Consider the following 12,433-nt stretch of genomic DNA (forward strand, 5'->3'; position numbering starts at 1 on the left):
GTGAATTAGCAAGAATAGATGTGCTGGGAGCAGAAGACATCTTTTTATATGCATGGGCACCGCATTACCAAACTGCTGGCTAAAGATTCTAGGTGATATCAGGAAGTTAATAAACAATGGGAAGTTGCGGGAAGGGAAGTTGCGGGAAGGGAAGTTGCAAGGGGAGGGGGAGGGGGAGGGGGAGGGGGAGGGGGAGGGGGAGGGGGAGGGGGAGGGGGAGGGGGAGGGAAGGGAAGGGAAGGGAAGGGAAGGGAAGGGAAGGGAAGGGAAGGGAAGGGAAGGGAAGGGAAGGGAAGGGAAGGGAAGGGAAGGGAAGGGAAGGGAAGGGAAGGGAAGGGAAGGGAAGGGAAGGGAAGGGAAGGGAAGGGAAGGGAAGGGAAGGGAAGGGAAGGGAAGGGAAGGGAAGGGAAGGGAAGGGAAGGGAAGGGAAGAGAAGAGAAGAGAAGAGAAGAGAAGAGAAGGAGAAGAGAAGAGAAGAGAAGAGAAGAGAAAGAGAAGAGAAGAGAAGAAGAGAAGAGAAGAGAAGAGGAAGAGAAGAGAAGAGAAGAGAAGAGAAGAGAAGAGAAGAGGAAGAGAAGAGAAGAGAAGAGAAGAGAAGAGAGAGAAGAGAAGAGAAGAGAAGAGGCCTATTAATTTGTTAGGGAAGTACAAGGATAATCAAAGTCGAGCTGCCTTACCAGCTCAGGGCTGATTCAAATTAAAACCATGTTGTTAAGGGCATTGTCCGAATGCCTCTTAAACACTGACAGTCTTAAGGCATCAAATGCCTCTAGGAATGCCGAGGTTACATTTGGTGCTGGTAGCTTGGTGTGCGACTGCAGTGTGAGCTGCAAGTTGAGCTCCTTGGAGGGCAGGAGGCCAAGCCAAAGCCTGAGGCAGGGAACTGCTGAGTGACCACATGGAGAGACGACAGGAGCCAACAAACTCCAGACTTTCCCATGCTTAGACTGTGAGGGGATAAAAAGTCCAGGGTTTCCTTTGTCCAGGGTCCCTCCTTGCAGGCACCAGCTTGGGCTGTTTTGTTATTTAGTTATTGCACCAAGATTAAATTGTTTCAGGGATCTGGATATCTGAGACACTTCTATGGGAAACCTGAGGTCCTACTGGGTAAGGAACCCCAGTGTGACTGTGTGAGTGTGGGGTGTGGCTGCAAAGGGACCTCAGTCCCAGCTCAGGTTGTGTGACTGTGACTGCCAGAGTGGCTTCTGGATGGTTAGAAAGGGAAGTTTCCTTAAATGGAAACCTGTTTCAGTGTTTAAACACCCTCTCAGTTAAGAAATGTTTTCTTCATGTCCAGTCTAAATCTCCCCCGGTGCAGTTTTTGAACCATTCCCATGAGTCCTATCAGTGGATACCAAGGAGGTGAGCTCAGTACTTCCTCTCCACACCCTCTCCTCAGGAAGCTGTAGGAAACAATGAGGTCACCTTTCAAGTCTCCTTTTCTCTGAACTAGAGAAAGTCGGAGTCCTCAAACGCTGCTCACAGGATATTCCTTCCAGTCTTGGTCACCACTTTCTTGCCCTCCTTTGGACACATTAAGGGACCTGAACACCTTTCTTTAATTGTGGGGCCCAGAACTGCATGCAGTGTTCTGGGTGAGGCCACATCAACACTGGATACAGCAGGACAACCACCTTTTTTGACTGGCTGGTCATGCTGTGTTTTGATACACCACAGGATGGGGGTTTCCCCTCTTGGCTACCAAGACACACTGCTCTAACACCTATTCAAGCTGCTGCTGGCCAGAACCCCCAGATCCCCGTATGCAGGGCTGTTCTTCCAGTTTATACTTGTGCCTGGTGTTACTCTGTTCCAGGTGCAGAAAAATCCAGCATTTTGACTTTTTTAAAAGTTATCCCATTCATCACAACCCAATACTCCAATGTATCCAGATCCCTCTGCAAGGTCTCTTGTCCCTCAGGAGCATCAAGAGTACCTCCCAGTTTGGTACCATCAGCATCTTGCTAATGATGCATTCAACTCCTGCATCCAGGCCGTTGATAAATACATTGAACAAGACTGGCCCTGGAATTGAAGAGCAAGGAACAGCACTGGGGTCCGGTCACCAGCCAGATGCAGCCCCAAAACAACCAACAATAATGCACCCACATCTTCAAAAGGCATGAATAATAAACGTGCTCATGGAAGGAGTTTCTCTTTAGTGGTCATGGCAATAATGCTGTTACTGCTGCCTGAACACTGTAAATCCCATACAGACATCCTACCTGCCATCTTGTCTGCTGATTGTGTATCCAAACAGAGGGTTGTTGACAAAGCTGATGTTCACTCCAACTAGAGGGGTCCCATCTGCTGTCATCACCTGGCCTCGAATCACACATGCATGTCTGCAAGAAGGAGAAAAATGGTAAGAAAGAGTAAGTCTTTTTGACAAATGCAGTTTTTTCCTCTGTTGATGTGGCTGGGAATTCCTATGGATTAGAAAGCCAAGCCTTTATAACCTGTAAAGCTGGAGGCCATGTTGTGTGTTTTGATGGTGGGATGCTGCCCTTGAAGGCTTTCTCAAGCATTGTGTAAAAACCTTGGATACTCAAAGTGAGGTTTACAATTACCCTACTATATAAAAGTAACTGCTGCAGCATATACTTCATTAAGTATAAACTTCTGTAGGATTCACAACATCACACCGGCATTTCACAGATTCTCCTGAGATGGGACTGAAAAGGATCACTGAGCCCAGCTCCTGGCCCTGCAGAGAACAGTCCTCAAATCATATCACATTCCTTAAAGTGTTGTCCAAACACTTCTGCAACTACGGCAGGCTTGGTGTCATGACACTCCCTCAGGAACCTGTCCCAGCCCAACCATCCTCTGAATGAAGAACCTTTTCCTAACAGCCAGTAGTGTCTTAACAGTATTGCCCTAATTAAAAGCAAGGTGCATTTTAAAATCAAAGAGAATAGAAAATTACCATGCAGTGCACAGACATATTTAAGGCACAAAAGCCACAGAAGATCCTGACCAAGGCTTGGCAACTTGTTTCTTTTCCATTTGGGAAAACCATGACAGAAAAGTTGCCAGGTTCAGACTTACAATCTTCCTGGGGAGCTGAGCACTCTAATAGGATGGGCTTTTTCTTACCCTCTTTTCTTCCCAAGTTTGGTAGATTGCACCATTTTATAGGCTACATCTATTCCAACTACTCTGTGATCTGTAATATGCTCTTTTATCTAAGGATTTCAAGGACCTTTACAAACACTGATTAATACAGCCAGATTGGTATTTTACAGAGAGAGGAAATTAAAACATGGAATGATTTTCAGTTGTCCAAGGTCAGTCAGAAAACCTGCAGTAAAGCCAAAGACAAATTTTCTTGGTTCTCATTCCAAAGTCTCTTTCCAGACTTCTAAGTCATTACTACATTGCTACCTTAGGAGCTTCCCATAAAGACAAAACATCACATGTCTGTGAGAGTGTCTGAACCCAATTTTTGGCTGAAGGTAACTATTTTTCTGAGCAGCAACAGCAAATTGTAGTGTCAGTGTGCTAACGTGACCCAATGAATAATTTTTCTAAGTGCTGTCCTGCTGGAGAGCAGAGATTGAAAGCCAATGTTTCTCCAGGTGCAGAACAAGATCTCAGCTAGAGTAAATCATCCCAGCTGCACTTCAGCGGAGCAATGGTGCTTTGCTGGTTCACTGAGGCAAAAGGATGATTTCTGCAATGTTTTGTAAAGGTGATTTTATAAACACAAACCATTAGGGAAAGAGCCAGTAATTTTCTTGCAGTCCACCTAAAAATCTGAGATTGTACAATGCAAAGGAGATAAAGTATAACTTCTATTTAATAAAGGCTGCACAAATTTCTACATTCCAACAGTACAGCAAATAGACGATTTGCCAGGGAATTTTAAAATTCCTGCTGATCTAAATGGAGAGCTCCAATATTATCAAAAATTACCGCAGTGATGCCAAAATGTGTCTGCAATCTAAGATGTGACTATATTCACATATAATTTGGGAAGAGGTCACAAGAAAATTAGATACTGGAAATGATTTTTATGTCACTGAGTTTTCTCTGATGTATCATCACTGACTTCTTAGGAGTCATGTAGGAAAAGACTTGGACCAAGTTTGGAGCTAATAATCCAACAATCCTACAATGGTTTGGGCTGGAAGGGATATTAAAGATAATCTAGTTTCAAACTGCCTGCCTTCCACTAGACTGGTTTACTCAGAGCCCCATCTAACTTGGCCTTGAACATTTTCAGGGAAAGGGCCAATGAGGGGAATAATATCCTTAACACTTCTTTTGTTTCTCCCATTAAGGGCTCTAACTCAGCTTTCCATATATAACAACTGGAAAATAATAATCCAGTACAGTATTATGTACATCACTCTCTAACACACAGGTAGAGCATAACTCAAAAGGATCACGATGCCACGGAATATGCTTGGAAAAATGTCAATGCTTGGAATAACCCCAATGACGTCAACAGGTCACCATCTGCAGTGCAATTTTTGTGTAAAGTGAATGTGTCTGAGCACATCTCTGAGCCAACAGCAGAACCTAGGCTTTCTCTTCCCAGTTTTTTTCATTATCTGCTCCACTCTGCCCCATCTTCTTTTCCATCCTTCAGAGAGACCAGATGATGGGTTTGAAACTGCCAGCTTCCCATCAAATGAGCTGAACATTTTGTGGAAGACAAGGAATCACTGCAAATTCACTCTTTCATGAATACTAGCACCTGAGTACAAAGGAGCTGGTTTCTGTACCACATATTCAAGTAAACACTGCAACTACAAATGTTCTAAAATAATAAGAACAAGATCATCCATTTCTGTAAACCCAAGAAGAACACTTCCACCTGTTCTTTTTTCTTCCAAGAGGTCAAAGCAAGTAAAGAAAAAAATATATGCTGCAGATGTCTCTCCTGCTGCCCTACACACAACACATGTCCAGGCAGTTTTAAAGTTCTAAGTAACAGTGTAAGCAGATTGGCCTAGACCCTTGGCTCAGTAAATGGGGGATGTGCTTTATATCCACAAGCATCTGCTCCATTACATATCATTGACAACTATTTCTACAACAAGCACCAGCACAAGGAGGGCAAACAGCGAGCTTCCTCTCACCTTGGCAGCTGTAGCAAATGCATTTGACATCCCAGCTTTGGAAAGAGACATAGTTCCCATCCTGGCTGCTGCTTCCCAGCACTTATCCAGCTCTGCTAGCACACCTACGTGCTCATGGACTTGGAAGCTGTCTCTTTTCAGAGAAGCAGCTCATCAGCAAACCCAGCTGCATCCCCACCCTCCTGAGGACTGTAACCATTGCTTTATTTCCATGCTGTAAGGAAAGATGTTACCACTAAGGGGACATCACTCCCAACCCATAGCAATAAAAGGAAGATGGAGCAAGATGCATGAATCTGAATCTATTTAAAAGAGATAGAGATGGAAACTGGAGGAAAACTCAAGCCCAGACTGTCCCTGATGAGTCTCAAATCTTCTACTTCCCTGGGTGATAAAATTTGCCCCACTTGAATAAAACACAGTGCATTGGAAGCAGCTGGCTTTTCTAGTGTCAACATGTTCTTTCTGGAGGCAAGATTGAGTGTCTACAATGCCCCAAGCCCCCCAGGAACCAGGTTAATGCTAATTTAGTCAGCTATTTCCTTCAGTTGACCTTGGTCAAAATGCAATTACCCTGCAAAGAAGTTAAGTGGTACTGCTAAGATGCTCAGCTCTGCTAGAAGGTCTCCAAATACATTTACATAAAATTATCTCTCATGTTAATAGAAGAGATTTATTCCATCAGTCCAGGCCTGCTAGTTCAGAGTGTTTTCTGCAGTTGAACAAAATTCAATTTCTTGTAGCCTGAGCCTCATATTTTCATTAAATTATTAACAGATTCCACCTATTGCCTCTGGTTTTTTGTTTGTTTTTGTTTGTTTTGTTTCCTTCACTACTGTTACATGAGACTGTATAGATTCTTGTTTTACAAGGAAAAGCAGTGTCCATTTTTTCTTCTTTAATTAGACTTTTCCTTTTAAAATTTTTTATTTGTCCATAAAAACTTGCTTGAAAGACCAAATCATTGTCAAAATGCTATTTACAAGGTCAGATGGTATATCAGACAATTTTACACTGCTGCTTTGTGAAGTTATCCTTTATTCCCAAGCAAATTAAATTAAGACTTTCTGCTAAGATCTGGGCCACAGTGGCAAAACAGACAGGAGTACACTGATGCCTTTACATTTCTATTGCTCAGAGACAAATAAAATTTGACAGACTGTCAACAAAATTCAAGTAGACCAAACCAGCCTTAGAACAGAGGCCAGAAAAGTAAATTCCACAAAAGTCATTTCACCTCATGGGAGCACATTAAAGATTTGTCTTTAATACTAACTCTGATCCAGTGTCTCACAACCTAGACACTGGTCCTTCCAACACACTTTAGTCGCGGATGTTTTCTGGTGACAGTGTGCTTGGCATTTGGAAATAAGGGGAAAATACTGTTTCTGCTGAGCATTTTTCATTGTAAGAAGAAAATTCCATGCATCCTGAATCCCACTTTTTCTGCAAGAAATGTATATTCTTTCCCTGACTGAGGATAGGTGTATGGGAAATCTCACTCCAATTAATTTCTGCTGCTCCTCAAAATACTTCCCACATACCTCATTCTCGTTTAAAGGTTTCAATGTGTGAAAATGGTTATCATGATTGCTTAGCCATCCTCAACCAAGTTATTAATAACAAATATTTTAATTTGACATTAAAAATCTTTTTGAACTTACCACTTTCATATTTTATTGGTATATATAAATATACACACATATATAGGATTTATCCTTCTTCTTGGGATAAAACTTCAACAGAGCTCCATAGAACAAAAATCCAGAAAGTTATAATTCATTGGGAAGAATGTTATTAATGTAAAATAATCTCTACAGCCTTTCCGTGTGACACCAGTCATGTCAGCTGGTCTGTTTATGTCTCTTTACTGCATCTACAAAATAACAATCCCCTCCTTACAGAGACATAAGAAGAATAATTGTAGTAATCTGATAATCCCTTTCCATAGGGAGTTTTACATTCTCATGGCACTCATCTGTGATCTGCTCAGTCTGATAAGTGCCTAGAAGTACAGACGTGCTACAATCTCTTGTCTTTAGCCTTGGCTGTGGCCTTTTTGCTTGAGAATAAGAGAAGATAAAGCAAAATGTACCTCGTCCATTTTGGGTTGAATGCACCTGTCTAATGTTAAACAACCTCAGGGCAGTCTTGTACCAGGATAGACAGAGCACTTGGTAGAATGCCAGGTAAAAGCTAAGGGCATCACGATCAAACACACGGACACAGAGAAAATGCCTGAGCTGGCAGATGAAGGACAAAGGAAGACGAGGAAAGATCAGAACATACAGACGTTCAAGTTCATTGCTTGTGGCAGTATTTCCCTCAAAAGCTGTCTGTAAAAACAGCCCTGCCCACTCGCCTCTTAACTGTGGAGAAAAACCTCCTGACAGTCTTTCTTTGAACTGAGTAAATCCATCTCACTTTTTTAGTTCAGTTTAGTTGTAAGAAAAGCTTAAAGTCAAAACCTATGTACTGCTCTTAGCTGCCATCTGAATTAAGGAATTAAGGTAAGGAAAAAGAATGCAAATGATCCTTCTGAAGGTCGCTTTGTTAAAAAGAAAAAAGGCAGACTTTTATATAGGAAATGAAAATTGAAGAGGAGTCATCCAGGAAGAGCCCCGCACTATCACGGACAGCACAAGTGAGTTTTTGAAAGGGTTTGGCACATGTTGTGCAGCTGGGATACAATCCTGTTGGATTTAGCAGGGCTTGATGCAATAGGACATGGAATAATGGTTCTAAACTAGAAGAGGGTAGATTCACACTACGTTTAAGGAAGAAATGGTTTATGATAAGGATGGCAAAACACCGGCACAGACTGTGTGGAGAGGTTGTGGCTGCCCAACCCCAGGAAACATTCAAGGCCAAGTTGGACGGGGTTTGAGCAACCTGATACAGCTGAAGATGTCCCTACTCATGGCAGGGGCTAGATGGCCTTTAAAGGTCCATTTCACCCCAAAATATTCTATGATTCTAAATAACTGATTAGGCTCATCTGAGGAGTTTGTACTAATGGAAGCACCAGAATGCTGGTGTCAATGTGACAAAGGGACTAATACACTAATGTTTGACCATATCCCAAATGGGGACCTGCTAAGTGGCACTGACAGACAGGGCTTGGAACAGATCCTGCCATTCTGCTTTGTGAGCTGCTGATGGAACACGGACCCTGAAGCAGGAGAATGGGTGACAAAGAGCAAAGTTTTTAAGAGCTCTGAACAGAATCAGTAAAAGAAAGTAAATTCTAAGTAGTTTGCAGCAAGAAACTGTACCTGTCCTGTTCATTTAACCTACTCAGTGAAGGTACTAAAAAGGTCTCATCTCTGAAGGATCAAGAGATGCTGATGATTATGTGATCCTTAGCTGTCAACCTTTTGCAAGAAGTCTGCTACAGTATTTAGATATTCCACAAAAGACACAGCAAAGCCAAGTGAATGAAAAGCTCCAGTGAAAACCCATTACTGAAATTGTTGGAAGAAGGACAGGGGAAAAAAAGCCACATAATGCTCAGATACTTTTATAAATGAAGTTGGTATTTGAAGTCAGAAACAAAGTGCTTATTAATCAATATTTATAATAACATCTCTAGATGCAGATTTTATTCTTACCGCCTCCTTAAATCTTGTCTCACTTGACAGTATCAAACCAGTGAGTCTTTTATTTTTAGTATACATATTTTTAGTATACATATTTTTAGTACACATGCAAGGACTTGGTTTTGTGATCAATTGTTGTTCAGTTTCTTAGGCTTCCCACTGCATGCACCTGACTCCATTTTGCTCTGTGAAGACTTATAAACTGATGGTTCTTTAACATCTCCTTGGGTATCATCTTTTTCAGCAGTAGTAGTGACTGCTGGTTGTAGCTCCTCCAAAAGGAAAAGGAGGTACATTTATTGCATGACAGCGTGGTAACAAAATGTAATATCCTTTGAGGACCACCTACCACTTCTAGAAACTCCATCATCATTGCTCTCACAAGAATTCCCTATTGGCTCCATTCTTGAAAGACTCAGGCCCTTATTGCTTTGAATACATCTCCCAGGAACTGAACATAATTCACCTTCTTGATGAGTGTCCTTTTCTCTTTATGACAGCACAATCTTCCTCTCTGATCTGCCAAGCAATCTGGCGACTCTTGGAAAGAGATGCCACTCCTGCCATCCAGAGCATCTTGTGTCTCTATGCCTCATTGACTCACTATTTTTACACCTCAAGATTTCTCAGTTGAGCTACAATGGTAAGGTGGGAGGGTAAGGGATATGGGAAGGCTACTCAGCAGAGGAAAAGATGCTGATGACATCTGTGGAATTGTAAAACTGCCTCCAACTGTTTAAATGAAAGTATTTTAGAACAGAGTTTTATAGGAAATGCAACACATAATAAAGATGGGCTGTACTTTACTGCAAAGTTTCAGTGAAGAATCCTTTTACTCACAACGCGGTTGGCTAATGCTTTAGGAGTTGATGACTCTCTCATTTTCTCCAGTAAAACCAAAGAAACACTCTCTTGCTTTGTATAAGGTATCAAAGAAACACAATCACACTCGTATTTTTTAGGTCTGTACAATGCAAATCAAGTGTCCAGCAGTACATAAAGTGCAAGATCATTTTTCCACCTAATACTGAATTATGCTTATTTCATGATTTTTCAGAAGTCATTTTATAGCCATTATTTCTATGAGAGATAAAGACTTTATGCTGCAATAAGTTTCAGAGATGAATAGTGTATTCATGTCAAGTCTTCACTAAAAATGTCTGCAGAACTTAGTAACTCTGTATTATTACAGTATTTTACATATGATATTTATTTTGTAAGCTCTGGCCACATATTCAGCTCTGCAGAAGAACAGGAATAAAAGCACTGCCCTTCATTGAATCTGAGGCACCATGAAAACAAAACCAAGCAGAAGAGGAGGAAAAATGCATTATTTCCAGGTTAATTACAAAATGATCTCTCTTTTGATGATCATAGGGGAATTTCTTTAACTACATATAAGCTGGCTGATAGATTTGTAATGATCAAAAGGAATTAGGAAAGAATGTCCAATAAAATACAAAAGATTTTATGTTTGGAATTATAAAACTGTTTTTTTATACAGAAGGTTTTAACCAATGTAGCAAATAAATGTAACACTCAAAGGACAGACTCTTCCTGATATGGCAGCTTTTTTCAGAGGACAGTAACTTAAGTACTGAATAAATATTTAATTAAATATCCATGTGCAGATCCAAGAAAATGCATCAACACCTACACCATAGTTTAGACTCCTAAATCCAAAAGTGCACATCAGTACCTCTGTAATCTGGGAGGTACTTAAATCTCAAGCCTTCAAAACTTGCAAGTTTGAAAAAAAGTCCTAATGAGCTGTTTCCTGCACAATCCAAGAGCTCTTCACAGGTGTCACCCGAGACCTTTTAATTCCAGGTGCTGGATGGTGCAGTGTTTCTATCACTTGCCTCACTGGGCCTTGGAAGTATGCCCACACTAGGAAGATCTTACTCCTTACCTTTGTGCTTGGTCATAAATATCTAATGTTTTAAAAATATTTTTAAAAAGCTGAAGCCCAGTTTCTCTAATGACTGTACACAGAACTTACAGAATTACAGAATCATTAATGCTGGACACGACCTCGAAGATCATTGAGTCCAACCAAATTCCTTTTACTAACAGTTACAAAAGAGGAATATAATTACATCATGGTTAACTATCTATGTCATGGAAAAGCACATAAATATGGACAGTTTTGCTTTCATGAAGTCTTGCAGGTACAAATTCCACAAAGTTGATGTAAGTAGCTGCATATATTGCATTACTTTACTATATGGGAATAATGTTATGCTAAACTCAAAATCAGAGGGCAAACATTGGAAAAGAAAATAAGCCCTGTACACAGGAAAGATAAATTTTAAAAGTATGCTTTGCTCTTAATCCCTCTTGAAGGGATTACCAAAATAAAAACCAGTAAGTTTTAAAAAAGCTATGACTTGAACCTAATAAGGAGTTCATGAAAGTAGAAAGCATCAAAAGAAGAATGATGCTTTTGGAAGACAATAATGCTGGGAAGAAGAGGGTTTGAAGACTTGCTGTGTTAGCCTGGACTAAAATATGGAAAAATATGACCTTGCTTCCATCAAAGCAGGTACCATGCTGTGCCACAAGTGCTCACACTCAGAACACCGGATGCTGTGTTATCTCTATGACACAGCTTTAAACAGATGTAGCATTCCAAGCTCTCCTAACCCATGGAGCTGCTGTGCTCCCTAAGCTCCTGTATCGCTTCTGGGTGTCTGCATTCAGTGGGTGCATCTGACCCAGAGAATTTCCTGCTGCTGAAGGGAACTGCATCTGCCTGGAGTTGGACCAGAGCCATGGGCTGGACTAGCCAGCTCAGGAGAAATCATCAGGATTAAAGCTACACCTGGTAAGTTTTGGTTCTTTGACCTCTAACTTTGTCTTCAACTAAAGAAGTGTTTCTTAGGTCACTGTATCAAAGTTACACTTTTCTTGATGGAAAAAAAGACAGAAAAGACAGAGCATCTTGGTTTCCTTGGGAAGAAACCTCAGAAAGATCTGCTACGGTGAACCCACAGCCTTCCATGAATGGGACGAAATGTGTGAAAAGGGAACATGCTTTGAACATATGCATAGAATCAGAGAATGGTTGGTGACATTAAAGACCATCCAGCTTCAATGCCCTCCCATGGGAAGGGACACCTACCTCTATATCAGATTGCTCAGAGCCCCATCCAACCTGACCATGAATACTTCCAGGGATAGGGCAGCCACAGCTTCTCTGGGCAAACTCCCTCCAGGATACTAAGAAAACATAGCAACGTTCTTCAAAATCACTTAGGACTGACCAGAAGGACTACCAAAACATTCTGATAAAATATTCTGATCCCCCCCTATTTTTCTAGCACTTCTTTGGCCATGATCAATATTCACAGTTTTGGTTTTGATGGGACTTGGGACCAATGCAATTTAACTCTGACAATAAACCCCATTTATTTATTTATTTATTCACAGTAAAAGAGTGCACACAGGCATTTATAGCATACCTGTCTCTCTGAGTTTCTAACTGTGCTGTGTAACCCCCTCCACCTGGATCAGTAAAGTACACTGTACTGCCTGGCACACAGAGGGGACACAGGAAGGTTGAGTGACATGTTTACAGATACCTTGTCATTCAGTAATGGGAAAAAATGTACAAAGTTAATTCTGATCAGAATTTTAAATCATCAAAATCAACTTTGTACACAGACTACTGACCTGAGGGCAATCACTACTCCTGCAGCTAATAACAAATGCTGCTTTCTGATGTTTCATGTAACTCAGATG

The 12,433-nt window shown here is 41.2% G+C and overlaps 1 protein-coding gene across 1 annotated transcript in view; it reads right to left on the reverse strand.

The window, feature by feature from the left end:
* Positions 1-12,433, reverse strand: part of TENM4 (teneurin transmembrane protein 4) — a 342,135-nt gene that overhangs the window by 77,057 nt on the left and 252,645 nt on the right. Inside the window, exon 14 of the mRNA XM_053969741.1 lies at positions 2,226-2,345. Within this exon, the coding sequence (XP_053825716.1) occupies positions 2,226-2,345 (120 nt within the window). The remainder of the gene's footprint in view (positions 1-2,225; positions 2,346-12,433) is intronic.

The sequence above is a fragment of the Vidua macroura genome, chromosome 2 (assembly GCF_024509145.1).
Source record: "Vidua macroura isolate BioBank_ID:100142 chromosome 2, ASM2450914v1, whole genome shotgun sequence".
NCBI lineage: Eukaryota > Metazoa > Chordata > Aves > Passeriformes > Viduidae > Vidua > Vidua macroura.